The 16,673-nt window shown below is 34.1% G+C and overlaps 3 protein-coding genes across 3 annotated transcripts in view; 2 read left to right on the top strand and 1 right to left on the bottom strand.

The window, feature by feature from the left end:
• Positions 1-4,159, top strand: part of Rbcn-3A (Rabconnectin-3A) — a 64,481-nt gene extending 60,322 nt beyond the window's left edge. The window contains exons 60-62 of the mRNA XM_068766665.1: positions 416-521; positions 1,001-1,111; positions 1,634-4,159. Of these exons, the coding sequence (XP_068622766.1) occupies positions 416-521; positions 1,001-1,098 (204 nt within the window). The 3' untranslated portion in view covers positions 1,099-1,111; positions 1,634-4,159. The remainder of the gene's footprint in view (positions 1-415; positions 522-1,000; positions 1,112-1,633) is intronic.
• Positions 4,160-4,865: 706 nt separating this feature from the next.
• On the bottom strand, positions 4,866-5,533 carry ksh (transmembrane protein 167A-like protein ksh). The gene is made up of 3 exons (XM_068766630.1): positions 5,422-5,533; positions 5,224-5,333; positions 4,866-5,024 (listed from the first exon to the last, which is right to left on the bottom strand). The coding sequence occupies exons 1-3, from the start codon at positions 5,422-5,424 to the stop codon at positions 4,919-4,921; spliced, it is 219 nt and encodes a 72-aa protein (XP_068622731.1). The 5' UTR covers positions 5,425-5,533; the 3' UTR covers positions 4,866-4,918.
• A 1,249-nt stretch (positions 5,534-6,782) lies between these two features.
• On the top strand, positions 6,783-10,689 carry temp (protein prenyltransferase alpha subunit repeat-containing protein tempura). Its single transcript, XM_068766458.1, has 3 exons — positions 6,783-6,931; positions 7,035-7,429; positions 8,320-10,689. The coding sequence occupies exons 1-3, from the start codon at positions 6,855-6,857 to the stop codon at positions 9,186-9,188; spliced, it is 1,341 nt and encodes a 446-aa protein (XP_068622559.1). The 5' UTR covers positions 6,783-6,854; the 3' UTR covers positions 9,189-10,689.
• The last annotated feature ends 5,984 nt before the right edge of the window (positions 10,690-16,673 follow it).

Raw genomic sequence — 16,673 nt, 5'->3', positions numbered from 1 at the left:
GTGGTGACGTTCTTTGGGGAAGCTTATACCTTACAGTAGGCATTAGTCGCAACCGTCGCTTCTTAAAACTATGGGGATGTATGCAAATACTTCATATATCGCAACGATATATAACAGACATTTACGCGAATGAAATTGAAGTAAATTGTATGTTAAGTAAATCGCGAAAGACATAGCACATCCAATTAGTATTATACGCCACAAACAAAATTACATCCTAATTTACGCAAAATGATTCACAAGAACTTGCGACTGCATCGTCACACTTAATTATTGTTCACTCGAAACTGCCTATGCATCAACCTATATTATTTTGTCTATCTGCCTGTTACTCATTGTAATGTTTTTTTTTTATATCTACATTTTGCAATTTTATGATTATAACTATAAAGTTTTTACAACATTTTTTGTTAAGGTGTTCTCGCTGGCAACGCACCAGTTGCTCCACACGTTCGCCGGTGAACACGCCAGGAGTTCCTTCTTCAAACACATCGGACAAGGCGTTACCCAAATACATATTGGTAAAATAATTTGATACTATAACTTTACTATGTAGTAGGGTCATTTGAAACAATGTAGACTGAGTGAAACTAAACTTTTTACCATACATGGAATAGCCATGAGTAAGTCTTTTTTGGTGCTGTAGTTTAATTTAAGTTAAACATTTTTGTTATTTTTTCACATATAAGCTTTTCAAATCAAGAATTGTGTACACATGTGAGGCTCTAATAGATAAAGTAAAATATGTTCTATATTCATATTCAAATCATATAAATAAGAATTCATGTCTATTTTCTTTATAAAAAGATTACTTAGAAATTTTGGATAAAAACGCCTAATGATCGCACATGGTGAAATGGGCACTGTCTGTTCCTTTAGTCTACTATCAGTTCTCACGGTGGTGGCGCTCATGCTACTTTTCTCGGCCCATCGCTGCGTTTTGCTAAAGTTTATTAAATAAATTATAAGGCAGAAATTAAACAATGAGTTTTTGTTGCAGACAACGGCGGGCGGTTGTTTTCGTGTGGCGCTGACGGGACTATGAAAGTGCGCAAGCTACCAGAACGAGACGCCCCGCTGCACCAGCCCCACTACTGAACACTGATCACAGGTCTCCGACATTTGCTTTACAGCTATAGTTTATTTTAGCAAAGTTGTACAGCATCAAAAATGAATGTCTTACATAAAAGATCGTGGTACAGTTAATAACGCAATTTATAATAATTTCTTCCACTACTGTGTTAATTCTCAATCATATAAATCATACCAGCAAGGTGCTGATATAAAGATGCGACAATGCAACTATCACAATCGTGATACAATTGCATTCATTAATACATAATACAGTACTAGGTTTTAGGTGACCGATTAAACACATTCGCAACAAGGTAGGCAACTCCACCTTATGAGTGCAAAAGTGCATGCGGATGGTAGCTGGATTTATTGGGGAGAAGGGGGGGGGGGTGTATGAAATATCCTAAATTTCATGTAATGTCTTGTCATTGGGCTGTAAATATATGTAAAAAAGAACAAAGGAGGCGGTAGCTCATAAAAGCTTGTAAATCTATGGATTATGGGTAATTTACATAAAGTTAGCTGCACTATTAACTATCTAATAGTCTTTTTTCCTCAGATGGTGGAGATGCCGGTATCTGGATGCACCGGAAGGCGTCGAGATTCGTGCGATGAGTCCCTTAATTCCCTTGTGATGTATTCGTTGTTGCTATTCAAATGTTACGTGTATAATTATACGCCGTCAGATTAGTCACTGAGTAGGCGATGTTGTAACTTTAGTGTTTGGAACGTCTAAGAATCTTTAGTTGTTTCTAATACGTAATCGCTAATTTTATCTTATCATATCCTAGATGAAAAATATACAATTTATTTATTCGCTGTTAGTTATGATTGTGTCCCACAATGAAGGATGGCCTAACGATAATCTAGTTGAAATAGACCGGTGATGAAATATGTACTGATTGGAATTTGAGAGTGCAATAATTAGCTAACTTTTGAATCCGACCGTTATCGACGTTGAAGCTTATACGTAAGGTTATGAACTGAGTTCCTATACCGTTAATTCTTATTAAAGCTAGGCAAATAAAATCTTATGATGTATAGGCTCGGTGACTCAGTTTGTAACAATGCCACTGTAACACATTAGCTGTTTGAACAATTTAGCTTGTGATGTGAGTTCATATACCTATCTACTTGTTTATATAACCTGTTGATGCATAATAAATATTTAACATGTATTTCAAATTAAACGTATTCTATGATCGTGGCTTATGTGTAACTTTATATAGGAGTTTAATAAACATTCTATTGTTGAGGTTTAAAATTAACTAACACTTCTTCGCGTCGTGTCCTTATTCAATACTATTTAATTAGTGAATCCTGCACATACCCTATTTTCTATTAGGAGTAAGTTTCTTCGATTGTAAATGTGTAATATTTATTCGTTCGGATTTCAATTCCTTGTTTAAAGCAATAATTTCTTGTAAAGGTTTTATTTGTAATAAGATTACATTTTTTATATTTACGTACTGTGCTGCACTTTCGTGAACAGTATTATAGAAAAACCATTGGCGTTTGAATGGTCATTGTATTTCTTTTTGATTCGTAACAATGGAAATTTTTAAATGTTTTAGTCTGAATGTTTGTGTGTACGAGTAGAATTATAAAATAGGCAACATGTATAAGCCGCTTTGGCATAATATTCCACTAAAATTACGTTTACATTGTCTATTTGTTTTAAAAAACGTTTATTTCTTAATGGTTATATATCATTTACACTTTTTAACATAAAATTTCGTACTAGTTATTATGAATTTATTGAAAGCTTCTCAGTATATACCTTTCGGTCTCACGTGTATAAGTACTGGCATAGATCGTAAGGCTGGCTTTCAATTAGCAAAAACACATTAAAGTGCCTCATGTTTTTAGATGAATTGGCAGGTAGTATAGCTACGTAATTCGTTATATAAGTTACTATTATTTTTTTTAAAACATTGTCATTTTACAAACAGACAGTTTTATTAGTAACTTAAATATCCTAAATAACTGAATATACATTACCAATATATCTTCCATATCACTCTTGTTGAGCGCCAAAGATCGAGCTAGTACTTAATTTCTTTTTATGTCCAGTATTCATCAAGCTCAGATATTAAGTCTGGTATTGCCAACACTAATAGGTAAGACATTACTACTCTATCCAAAACAATGTTAAAAGACATTACAAGTCGAAGAGGTCATTGTTTTTATTTGGTTAATTATTTGTAATAATTTTAGGTTAATATTATTTATCCACCAAAGTTTATTTACGTACATTATAAAATTCATTTCATGTTGAGTTACCAAATTTATTAGGTTCTTTGTTGATTATTCGCACAATGATCACATAAATTTGAAAATCTTTGCACCAATTATAGATCACAATATTACACAAGCAAAGAATTGTAAAGTAATTGATAATATTTTTTTAGACAACATAAATCTACTGCAGTTATTTGTCATCACTTTTTATAGGACATTGATTTGCAATATTATATTAATGCTTAAATGCATATTCAAGTGATTCATATTCCATATAATATTATAAATTGTTTATTCATTCAAGTCCCCATAGAGTAACGAAAGGATTATTTTTCGAACACAATGCTTTGGGGTGACGAAAGCTGTGATTTACTTGTAAGATTTACTTCAATTCATCATAAGAAGACAATGTCTTAATTGGGCTGGTTATACTTGTTTTAAAATAGTTTAAAAACTGCTTTAATTTTTCAAGAGATTTTAGTATATTGTTTACATTTGTATTTCTCTATGCTGATTAAAAATAATGTTTACGCAAAAAAATAAAATATCATGTCTCGATCTTGAATATGTAATGAAATTATAATTTTTATTCATTTTTGTCCTACTGAGTGGCTTTAGATTTAAAATGTTTTTAATTTTTAAATTATGTTCAAAGTTGCGTTCAAAGTTTGATCAAAGTTATGTTCAGCCCATTGTGACCTGTTTTTTAATTATGTTTTTAGACAATTTACAATAGAAAATGTCACATAATGTAACTTTGATACAGTTGAGGAAAATGTTCATATTTAATGCTTATTTTGTTTTATTTATGAAGAAACGTTGAAATAAAGGTTAACTCAATAAAGTTGTTTTATTTGTAAAATTTGTCATCATATATTATTTTTAGAAAAGTAGGTAAAAGATAATGACATTGGTATTTATGTTTATGGGTTGAAAATCATTTTTGGTAAAATACTGACAAGTGGATATCATATGCTGACATCATAAGAAGCTAGTTCCGGAAGATAAATTAGAACAATGCTCTCAAATTAACCACCTTTTTCTGAAACATCCTGTTCATGGACAGTCCGGTTTCATATTCAAATCAAGTATATGATTAGCTGTTGTCCTGGATGGCAAATTTAACTTCAGTATGCAAGTTACCAGTCTTTAATGGTGGCCTTCACACTTGGCTCCTTTTATCCTTACTACAACAACCCTTTTATAATTTATCAAGAAGATTTGTGTGTCTCTGAGATATAATGCTAAACATATATTGAATGACTGGCCCACTCTTCAGTTCCTTATGCTAGGTCCATTAAAAGCCAGTTTATCCAGAGCCCAATGATCTATGAATTTTGTAATATTACATGTAATGTAAACTAAAGCCTAGATTCCTTATGGAGTCCTCAAGCAATGATATGTAGGTTTAGGCTAAATGACTTTTGTACTCTGTTCCCTCAAGCCCATGAAGTCTCCAATTGCCTTTAAGGCATGTGGATATATTCTTATTTATTTCTACATAAAATAAAATAATTTCTGTAAATCATTATTTATTATATTTTTATTTTTCCTTGTATTTATTATATACTTATGTATGACACATACATTAAATAGCGGTCAACTATGTTAGAAAAAGTATAGAAAAGGCCATTAATACACAGCAAGTTGCTACATAAGGAGATTTTCTTTCTCCAATTCTTGCACATTTCCAAAAAGTTCCAAGAAGCCTGAAAAAATAATATATAAAATTAATTAGCTACTGCTAAATCCATATTCATATATGATGGATCATTTTTTTAAGTATTAGAAATAACACAAATAAACTAGCATATTTTTCAGTAAATTGTGAGGTGTATTTGATGATATGAACAAGTAATGAACAAAAGTAAGATGAACATATTTTTTAATTACCATTAAATAACCTACCCAGTTTTATTTCTATCCATGATACTGGGAAAAAATGACCTTAGGTACGCGCACGTACATATTAATAACAAAATCACAGACAGCAAACTTTGAAAGTTAAATATTGCGCTCTGAAACAATGTGTATAGTTTAGAAAAAGATCAAGATAAAATGGTCATATATTTATTGAAATTGTTACAACAATGATTTTAAATGTACCATTTTGCTTTAAACGGTATGCTTTAAATTTGAACTAAAGAAGGTTTATAAGCTGATTATACAAAATAAGTTCAATTTTTGACAGTACTTGCAGACACATCATAAACATGTCAATATACTCGCAATTCTAAACTGTCAAAATTTTTCAGTGTTAACAAACCTGTTAATCTTTTGGCCAATATCAAAGTATCCAAAAGAATTTGTAAAAACAAATTTACTTAAGTATATTTTCATGGAGCCTGTAAAAAATTAAACTTAGGAGTCTCTGTTTCTATTGTTAACCTAGTGCGTATTTTTCTTCTGTTATTTACTATTCCTACAAAACATTATATACATTCGCTGTGAGATCGGAAACGAAAAGATCCTTGGAATCAAAGTTACCGACGTACCTTGAAGAATTGCTAGTTTGAAGTGGTAGTGGATAAGGTACATCGCTTGACGTTGTAACCGACGGCCGTTGGGGCCGGAAAATTCTTTAGTGAATAGTATAGTAGATGAACTAACGACATAATCAATATCACAATAAGTCACTATATTTGGAGGACGCCTATACCATGCCTTGCTTGTACATATATCGTCTGACATGTTGATGATGGAATACATAGGCAAAAGCCCAATACATTCTCTCTTTTAAAGCACTTTTGCACCTATTTTTTATCATCGTGTATATATTAAATGTTTTAGAAGTTAAATTCCTTATAAGTATAGAATAATTCCTTGATCTAATTAAAATAAAGGACGGGGTGAAGTACTCTCGCATGATTGTTCTATACAAAATGCCAATGTTCCGTAAACTTGTATTTATCAGTTACATGGCTATTTAGACATCTGCGGAAACAAATATTGAGGAAAATTCGCACAGAAGCGCAAGAGTTACTGGAATTCCGTCATCTGCCAATGTTTATTTTGGCGTCGATTTGGACTCCTGGGTTAGCAAGTAGCCAAAAATATAAAGGTTCAAGTGGCAGCTACGATGTATTATAATTAAATCAATTTACCAATTTTTATCTAGGAGAATCTGCCTCATATTCAGTGTGCGAACAAACTTCTTTTGTATTACAAAAATTGTGTACAAATTAGTAGTATCACCTCATAATAGTAGTTAGAAGTGTTATAAGCATGTATTTTAATAATGTACTAACGGAGTACAAATATTCTATCTAAAAGATAAAGTTAAGAATTGTTTCATAAAGAATCGTTGTTAGATGGATTCTTTTCTCTTAAAACAAAATTTTGAAGAAGTGACATAAGTATTTAATAACAGGAACAAATTTTTGGCAATTTTGTTTGATGTTGCACCTGTGGTTCAATAGGTTATATATTATCTGTATAAATATACTTTCTTTTCAATACACGTAAACATTAAAATGGGTTAGAAATATTGTTTACTTATACTTTTAGTAACTCTTATTAGCAATTAGTTATTATTTATAATGGAGGAGGACAAATTTGCTCTAGTGGAGAGAATAATCAAAGACATTCATGTCGTTTTGTCGAAAATTGCTGAGTTGTAAGTTCTTACAATAAATTGGCAGCTTTACAATGAATTTGTTTTTATTTTATGCGTATATTATACGACAAGTAAAAATAAAACATTATTTTTATAATTACAGGCGCGCGTTTGAAATTATTCCAGTGGATACAAATTTTCGAAATAAGTCACCGGTTTTGTATTTTGAGAACTGCTTAGGCTTAGAGTCTTGGTGCATTAAACATGTCTATATGTATTGCTACTCCGAAATAATGGATAGATATTGCAGTAAAGCCCGACGCAAAGAGTTTAAAGTTTGCTCGCTTAATTCTGAGCGTATGATAAAGTTATTGAATGTTACACTGTTGCTGAATCCTGAACTAACTTTACTTTGGAATAAAAGGCGTATTCTCGTGTCTAAATGTTTATTGGATAAGTGCTCCGAATTGCATTTCACAAAACTGATTATATCAAGGAAACCAAAATGTAATGATGCTTTTGCATACAGACGATGGCTCTTAGAAAGTATTATTTCAGGTATGATTATGTCTTATTTTTAATTGCTAATATACTGTTTTAATATCTGTTATCTTATTCAGAACAATGGCAAATTTAAAAATTATAAAATTCATTCAGCCAAACCAATAATGGATAACAACTTTTTGCACATAATTTTTCCAGATTTACATTACAAAAGTGAAGTAATCATTTCTTAGACCTTAAAGTGTTTTAAAAAGACTTAAATGGTTGTTTATTAATGTTATTTGATCACAATTCCTGTAAAAATTAGTAAGAAAAAAGTGGTATATTATAAAATTTTTAGTAATTTTACATATCACAAAAATATCTGAAAAAAATTGACAAAGACTCACAGATACTAAAAACGCGACAAAACAAAAGTTCACTATTTGAATCATCCAAAACAATTAAACAGTAGTTATTTATTTCATTATGATACTTATTGCTAGGAACAGAAATAGTATGGTTGTTATGGACTGTGTGATATACAATCCTAACTCATTGATATAATTACCAGCATGTACAAGCTTTGAACTGTTTATTATTCTCACTGCTAATAAATAGCAATGGAAACTTAGAAAGTTTAAATATATTGGAACAAAAATTTCAAGAGATTTGTGACGTCTTGTACAACATAAACCCATAAGATGCGCTATGGTCTAGACCATGGTTGCCATTCATTAAGACTAGGGGCCACTCGGGCAATAGGGCAAATGTAACATTACTAAGCTAATACAACATTGTATTGCAATATTTGTCACTATGGCCTTACAAGCATAAAAAATTTCATCCACTACTAAGATATACATTTTTTAAGTGTAGCTTAAACCCTATAATTCAATATTATATTAATGATTTAGTTTATTTAGCTTACCTTGGTATTAATTTTTATTGTTGTATGTTTACAGATGAGAGATTTCTAAGTTATAACATCCAAGAATTTGTGAATGAGGAATTGAATATTTGCACTCAAGCATCAGATAAAAGTCCCAATAATTATCATAGTTGGAATCATCGGTTATGGTTCCTGAACAAAATAAAACTTTTAGATAAACAATTTGATGTACATGCACAGTTTATAAAAGAGTACATTTTTTCTGAACAATGGACAGAAAGAAATGTTTCAGATTACTGTTGCTACCATTATCGCCAGTTTTGTATAAAAAATATTTACTTACTCAATGAGGAATCATTGAAAAAATTTTCTACTGCCAATAATCTTAACTTAAGAAAAGTTCTCATTAGAATTTTAGCCAGTAACTTTCCAAATGATTCCACAATACAAGTTTCAGAAGAAAACTTATTATCTTATTCTGAAAGTAATTTGGTCAACTTGCTATTTTTTCCTTCTGTTAAAAGTTGTTATTGTGTTATGGATAATGTATCCATATGCCATAAGTTAGAAGTAATATTCCATGAATTATCAATAAATAATGAATTAATCAGGTTTTACAAACATCATGAGACTTTATGGTACCACAGGCGATTTGTGGTACATGAAATTATTGGAATAATTCATGAATATTTTTGTTTAACTAAAAATAATGGTGTATTGATTAGAAACACTTGCAAGAAATGCACTTATGACGATGAGAGAGAAAAGCAGGCGAAGATAGTGCGTTATGACAGCAATTGTATGTACTCAAGTGTTCTTTTCGATGTTTTATTAAATCATGAAAAAAAGTTTATAGAAGAAATGAGAAAAGCGTCTGATAATTACGCTGACCGTCATGAAAAGTATCTTAAATGTATTAAAGGTTTTAACAGTATGATGTAAGATTAGTCATAGCACCAAATCTTATAATTTTATTGTTATGTATGGAAAAGACATGGCAGCTTTGTGTTTATTGTTTTCTATGGTATACTTGGTGAAATTTAATTGTACTATGAAATTTTGTAATAAATAAGATATCTACTTAACAGTAGAAGAATAGGTAAGTTACTTTCCGTTTGTTACTTCATGATGTGAGATGGTTTGTTTGATTCACCTATTGTTATTATTTAGAGTGTTTGATAAGGCAATACTTGTGGACTGTGGTCTGACAGTAGATATGAACACTGCTAGTACTTATCTTAACATGAATGGAATGGCAGAAGATTAAATTATTACCAAAGAATATTGATAAATATCTTGTAGGAATATAATGTGAGCTCGAATGTTTTTAATCAGAGTTTCGAAAAGGATTTTTTGTGGCATCGGCGTGTGCGCTTTGGGATCCCATGGGTAAATGATGCAGCGCACTGAGGTATGCTATAATACCCTGTTAGACACAATGACATGTCTGTTCGCTCCGCTATCTTTTCGATAAATAAAATGCGGTGACTGTGGGTGCTACCGAGGCTTCGGCAAATTGTAGAAAGTTTTGGAGTGTATCTAGAATGCTGAAGGAAGTGTGCAGTGATAAGTGGCAAAATCCTCTGCCATTCCATGCTGACCTGATGAAGGTCTCAAGGGTTATGATATTAAATTATGACACTAAATGCTCTGAGCATGATTAAAACTCGATTTTTGGTCGGAAACAATGATTCTTGACATTACTCTGCTCCGCTGAAAAAACCTGCCAATTGTAAGATAATTTGTTGCAGAAAAATGTTTATTCAGATTACTTCAATTTTATTTTTGTTTGTTTAAAAAAAAAAAATAATTACCTTTTATAAATATAATAATTATACATAAATCAATTCTATTCAAAAGAATATTTCAAGAATTATTCAATAAGTTTAAAACAGAAACTATATGGTATTTGATAGATTCTTGCCAAACCTTGTATCAATTTAAGGAACCAATGTTATATGTAATAATTGTTTTCATTGCCTCATAATTTTACAAATTTTGTATGTAGAGCTATTTATAGTAAAGCTAGCAATTATGTTATTCAAATTTAAGATTTTGACTGATGATGAACCTAAAAATGTTGAAATCATTTCTGTAGTATAATGTTTTATTACTCCTGAGAAAATGCAAAATGCATTTGTGTGTTTTTTTGTCACATTAATATAATAAATCTGTTTTCTATCTATGTGTAATCTGTGGGGTATAGTGATAAGTTTATCGTGCAATATATTTTTTTAGTCTAATTCCGACAAAAGTAGCTGGCTGATTGTCAAATGGATAATAATTTGATTATTATCTAATTGTCTGATTTTAATTTTTATGAATTCAAAATATATACAAGTGTCACACACGTTTGCAATAAAACTTATTTTTAGAACGGCGCTTAGCAACCTGTGTACAATTTTTTTAAGAAGAGATGTTTATATTCATAAGAGACATTAGTAAATGCATTAGTAAATGCTTGATGACAAACAATTTTTTTTAAAATAGAATGTTAGATGTCAGTGACACTTAAGAGATGCTGCCATTAATTTGTGAATAATATTTACATCTGTCAATTCATATAAGGTCACAGGCACAAGTTTTAATTTTTGTAACAAATATATGTTCTTACTTGATAAACGACTAGTAAATTATAGTTGCGATGTTGATAATTTATATTTTAGTTTGCTTTTAACTAAGTGGGCCGAATATTTCTTGGCCCTTTTTGAATATAAACAACTACTTTTAAATAGTTAATTACATTTTTAACAAGAAAAATGTATATCATTGCCTGAAAAAGATTTAGAAGCATCGTCATCAATTTTTTTTCAGACATAAATTTTATTTTAGGAGGCACCATTTTAAAATTAAAAAATATCATGTATACAAAATTGATCTTGGATTATTTTTATTGACAATGCAAGCGCAAAGATATTGGAAACACCTTTTGTGTACAGTTGACTCGCCACTTTGTTATCTGCAAACCTTTCAAAAAGTGATCGCGTGTAAACGGATCTTTAAATTGATTTAATCGAGGCCCTTTAAAATCACTTGTTCCCTTCACTTGTTTATAAAAGTGCGGATGAAAGAGTTGTTAGCAATCACGTCAGAAATAAAGCCTGCACCATACTGTTTAGGCTTTACCACCTCCTCAGCCCTTCTAGTAAGCTGTCCCTCAGACACAAACTCCTCTATAAGACTTGCGTAAGACCCGTGTTCGCTTACGCAAGTGTAGTCTTCGCCCACGTCCCGGCACACATACTTCAACTCCTGCAGATGTTACAGAACTACTTCACCCGGCTCACAACCGGCGCTAGGTGGTTCCAATGTACCATCGACCTCCACAGTGACCTCAAACTCGAAACCGTCCAAGAGTTCTTCCAGGCATGCTCAAAGCCATACTTCGTAAAGGCCTCTTCCCACCCCAACCCCCTCATCGCGAACTCCTCTCGCTACTCCCCCGGCACTTCCTTCAGAAACCTCGTAAGGCGTCCTAAAGAGGTCCTTACGGATCCTATCGCAGGGTTCTCACAACCCACTCATCAAACACCACACGCTTCAGACACTCACAACACTACAAGCGCAAACTCAACATCTACAGCAACCACTCTACTGGCTACCGCTTACCGCAAGTAAAAACGCGTGCGATGCTCAAAAATTAAGCACAACACTCCCCACCGTCCATTTTGTAAACGGCGTCGGGACAGCGTGGGCGATCCGAGGTACAGTATCCTTAGAGTGCCGAGTGGTCCACGCTGCCCTCTTTACTTAACTCCACACTCGGCACACGATCAGCAACACTGACCCGACCAGACTTAAGCGCGTTCGCCGCGAGTTCTGCGGGCCGACAAGGTCGCGCGAGGTTAGTGTCCTCGGGGGGGCCGGCCGGGTGTTCCTCGCTGCTACTGCCTCGCTGCTACCACCTCATCCTCCATCTGAGTGCCTAATGCCGGTTCGGAAACCCGAATGCTTTAGTTTAAACTCGTCTTCGATGAAGCTGTTAAAGCCGTAAAGCTAACAGCAACAACTTTTCAGACACAATGCAATAAGTTGTTAGCTCCTGTGTTTCGGGTCTCCAAATGATAGAAATCCTGATTAAATTGTAATAATGCATTCTCGGCCACCTTATCTGTGACTCGTCAGGGATGCAGAGACCAATTCTCCTCAAAAAAAAAACTACAATATCAACTCATGGATTACGATGCTTTTATAAAAAAACTGCTAGTTTGTACGGTTTTTTAATAAGTTTTTTTTTTAAGAGGCTGTCTTGGTGAGTACCCCTGTAAAGTCTATATCATCCGTCAAACATGGCCGGGCAAAATTGGAAACAACAAACGCAGTATTATGCAATTTTTGTATTAAATAAAAACTTTAGACTACTCATTGTAATGGACATAGCATATCAATTACCATAAGACATTTAAACCGAAAATATATAATCCACGATAGAGCCATCTTTGGATACGAAAAAGTGTGAAAGAAAGGGAATTGTTTTAGTTTTATTTATAAAAGCGTTTGTTGTATGAATCAACGCTAACGCACATGTCATGTAGTGGTTTTAATATTAATTCCCGTAAATAAAGACTCAACCTAGACAACAGTTCGTACTTCTAATGTTTAAAAAGTAATAATGTTTCAAGGGTCCGTAAAAAATATTTTTGTTTCGTTCAAAATTTAACTGCATGTAAAAAATATAAGATTAACAGTTTGAAAATTTCTAAAGATCTGGGTGACAAACGTGTTGCTTCTACGAGGTAACAGTTGCTACGTTTAATGTGGGTCAGAAGTTACGACGGTACGCTGACTACAATTTCAAGCTTACGATACGAGATCGATTGTATCTAAAACTTGCGAAAAATCATAATGAACCTAAACTCTTGCTACTTAAGTGTATAGTCGAAGGTAGGTGTATCGAGCACATATAGTAGCGAGTTGGTCGTAAGTGACGTCACGAGAGTGTCGCGTTCGCGCGTTCCTTACGATCGATATTTGGATTCGGGCTCGCGGTTTTCCGTTCGCTGTCGGAAAGGTCCAAATGACGCTGCCACCACGTGTATGTTACGTAACGATGTGCGACTCATTGACAAGGATGAACCTGTGTAGGGGAACACTATAGCAAAGGTTGAATGTTATTATGTCTGATCTGGTTAAATTTAATTAACTTTTTAATGCAACATAAAAAGTATATACGCGATTTAATTTAGGTGTGAACGTTCAAGAAAGATTAATAATAAAAAGTATTGTGGCCGTAGTATTCAGCAATGCGAATCGTTATTACGTGACGCTGCATATACAATACATTGAGAATGTAGGTAGCAATAGCGGCTGAGCTGTATTAGTCTAGTGGCAATGGACTGGTGCTTACCACCGTAGGTAAGATTGTCGACAGGCTCTTGCTTTGTATGTGTAAATTTTGTAGCTGACGTACCAAGTCGCATAATTCGAAAGACAAATGTGTACATCCACTAATCGGTACTAGGATCACCTGCTGAATGTAACTCATATTCTCTTTTGAGAGAAGGCCTCTGTCTCAATAATGACAATATTATAATGCTAACTAACAACCAACAACTATAGATATCAACCGTGAGCCTTATGGCACACTTTGAGCGAAGTCAATTCCCTTTGAACGAACTTTTGTCTGACTTGCGACACATCTTCAAGAAGCAACGGACGACACACTATAAGGAACGCCGCCTGTAACGAAAACCGCGCTTGGACAAACGCCACCACGATAAACTGCGGGCCGTTTGCGAAACTGCGCGACTTTTTAAATCCTTGTAACATTATTCCCGTATATATATAAAAAGCGATGTAATTTTATTAATACAAGCATTGTCTTCTTAACGACACACGCGTTACTCAACGACATGACAAGCTTTAAACAACTTGTTTGCCTGTTTATGACGATTTACTACACACTGCTATGTAACAAGCAGGTTTTCACTCATTATTGGTGGAAGTGTATATAGAGTTTTTACTACTTCTTCTCTTAGCGCTAATGTTCTCTGAATTAGTGGTAAACTAAGAGAAAGAAAAAATCTTAAGGTTAATCCGATAATAGTAACGGAGAGAGTCGGGGTTCGCCTCTTTTGGGTACCTTCGAAAAGATTTACTAAACGCATCTCGAGTAACGACCCATACCGATGTGTGCTCCCTGGCTTGAGACCCAGATCGAAGTTGTGCGCTCCTTCGATGTTGTCTCTCACTTCGGGCATTATTGGCAAGCTTCACAAACGCTCAAAGAGTCAGAGAGGACTATGCTTAGGATTTTTGTACGACATCAAATCAGGAAAGAGAAAATCTGTAAACGAATGACAGTACACGACATAGCTCGGCGTATTGGCAAGTTGAAATCGTAGTGGCCACATAGCGCGCCGAACAGATGGCCGCTATTGAACTGTTTACGCCCAGCGTCTTACAACGAACTTGTTATCGTTATCGGAAGAAACTGGATGCAAGTCGCTTCCTATCTAACCTTTTGAAAATCAAAGTGGGAGATTCATGTCCAGAGGGGAACTTCATACAACTGAAACGGTGATGTTGATCATAATCAGCCCAAGCCATCACTACAGAGGGATTCTGTGAATTTAGGTACTGGAATGAGGTCTACGCAAAGCGCGCCGTTACCTGAACCCCAGTGAAGCTGTATTACCGTCATACAGTGTCAATGCGGGCTGTATAATCCAAGATAGAAATTCTGTTTGTTAAGGTACTCGTAATTTATGTCGTTTAGGTAACTTTTTAGCAGCATGAAATAAAATGTCCAAAAATTTTACACCTGGGAAAAGTCATGGATCGACTAAAATAGAACAGCCAGTCCAATAATGCATTTTATTGATTCTTAAACTAAAAGCATGCACACAGCGTGTAGAGTGTGACACTTTATGTTGTGAAACGATATAATTATTAAACAGAATTGAAATTTGACGAAAAGTTTTTTAATTTGTCGATGATGATCACTGATATTTGTAATAGTGTCACATTACTTACTTTATTTGTTTCAAATGAATTATGTACATTGAATACCTTGTGTCGCCGCCTTACATATTACACTGTATAAGAACACTACACTAAGACTCTACTGTCATAAATCTACAATCAGTGTAATCTACAATCAATCTGCTTCGCATATCAACTTTATGTTTAAATAGAAAATCAATTTGGCTACAAAAGCACGTTGATGTATACCGAGAAATCGAGACTCAACACATGTAAACACTTGTAAACAAACCCGCACTGACACACGGTCGCACCTGGGAGTCGCCAAACGGTGCACGGCTTCCACAGGACGGGCACGCCAGCCAACTACGCTCCAACCACTAATGTCTACCAATTCACATCACTACAGAGTAACACCGATAGCGAAACACCCTGATCCACCCAGGAGTCCCAGAAACCCAGGCACGGCTCTTGTGTAAAGCAGGTAGGCCCGTCGTCCTAGGCTATTATCAAACACGGCCGGATCACTGATCCAGAAGGGTCCTCCACACTCGCCCCTGCAGACCCGCTACAACCACCATCATCTCAACATTGTCTTTAAGCTATCTCTTGACATACATTATCTCATAATATCAATCAATCTACCAATGGTTTGGGCAACTTACCCGGACGAAGAGTAAGTACTAACCAACCGTCATCGTGCAAGAATCTTACCACGTGAGGCCTGTGACCGTTTTACCAATCAGTCACAGCACAACACGGCTCCACTTTAGCATTTCTCACGCGCGCACTCCGTGCGCCAACACATCCTTCATCAATGCATGCTGGTTACTCTTCCATACGCGCATAATCCGTGCGCCAACACATGCCTCACCAATGCATGTCCTCTTTATCCTGAAAAGTACTAGCTCCGTCTTCCCGAATAACATTTCCGTCTTCCGAATAACATTTCCTCCCCCCGAATAAAATTCTGTCTTCATCCTTTTTTCCATCTTGACATAATCTGTCCACGCGTCCGAAAGATCGCGTATTTCGCGACACCTTGTTTAAGTTAAATCATTAAGATATTTGAATTTCTTTCACGACCGAATTTAACCATTGTTTATTATTATTAAATTATTGCCATAAATGTATTAAAAAGATGGAATAACAAAAAAATAACTGGTATTTAACAAGTCAATGTAACTAGCGTAAAACGAGCTTAAGGCTACCGATAAAGGGCCGCGGTTCCCTCTGCTCCGAAACCGAGGACCAAACCTAATACAATTTGACTATTGTATTTTCTGCCTCTTTCTCCAATATCGCTTATTTCGAAGCATACTTTAGTGTTAATATATATATGTGCAAGTATATATATGTTTATAAATATTTATTCATCAAATCCAATTCCACGTTTTTCTGGATTATTTAAATTGTTTTCATTCATTTATCTTTAGTTAAACTTCTAAATGTTAAGAATTTTATTTTGAAAAAATATATACTACCAATAATAAACTGCCTTAT

Source organism: Battus philenor, unplaced genomic scaffold, assembly GCF_028537555.1.
Source record: "Battus philenor isolate CCGP_79_NKW_IND1 unplaced genomic scaffold, ilBatPhil1.0.hap1 SCAF_21, whole genome shotgun sequence".
NCBI lineage: Eukaryota > Metazoa > Arthropoda > Insecta > Lepidoptera > Papilionidae > Battus > Battus philenor.
The sequence above is the reverse complement of the archived record's forward strand: the minus strand, read 5'-3'. Positions and strand labels throughout refer to the sequence as shown.

What these genes read in the sequence shown, in the direction of transcription:
- ksh (XM_068766630.1), bottom strand. An exon ending in ATGGATAGAAATAAAACTGG is followed by an intron (nt 5,025 to 5,223) that starts GTAGGTTATTTA and finishes TTATTTTTTCAG; the next exon opens with GCTTCTTGGAACTTTTTGGA.
- temp (XM_068766458.1), top strand. Translation starts at nt 6,855, where the DNA reads ATGGAGGAGGACAAATTTGCTCTAGTGGAGAGAATAATCAAAGACATT. An exon ending in TTGTCGAAAATTGCTGAGTT is followed by an intron (nt 6,932 to 7,034) that starts GTAAGTTCTTAC and finishes TTATAATTACAG; the next exon opens with GCGCGCGTTTGAAATTATTC. An exon ending in CTTAGAAAGTATTATTTCAG is followed by an intron (nt 7,430 to 8,319) that starts GTATGATTATGT and finishes GTATGTTTACAG; the next exon opens with ATGAGAGATTTCTAAGTTAT.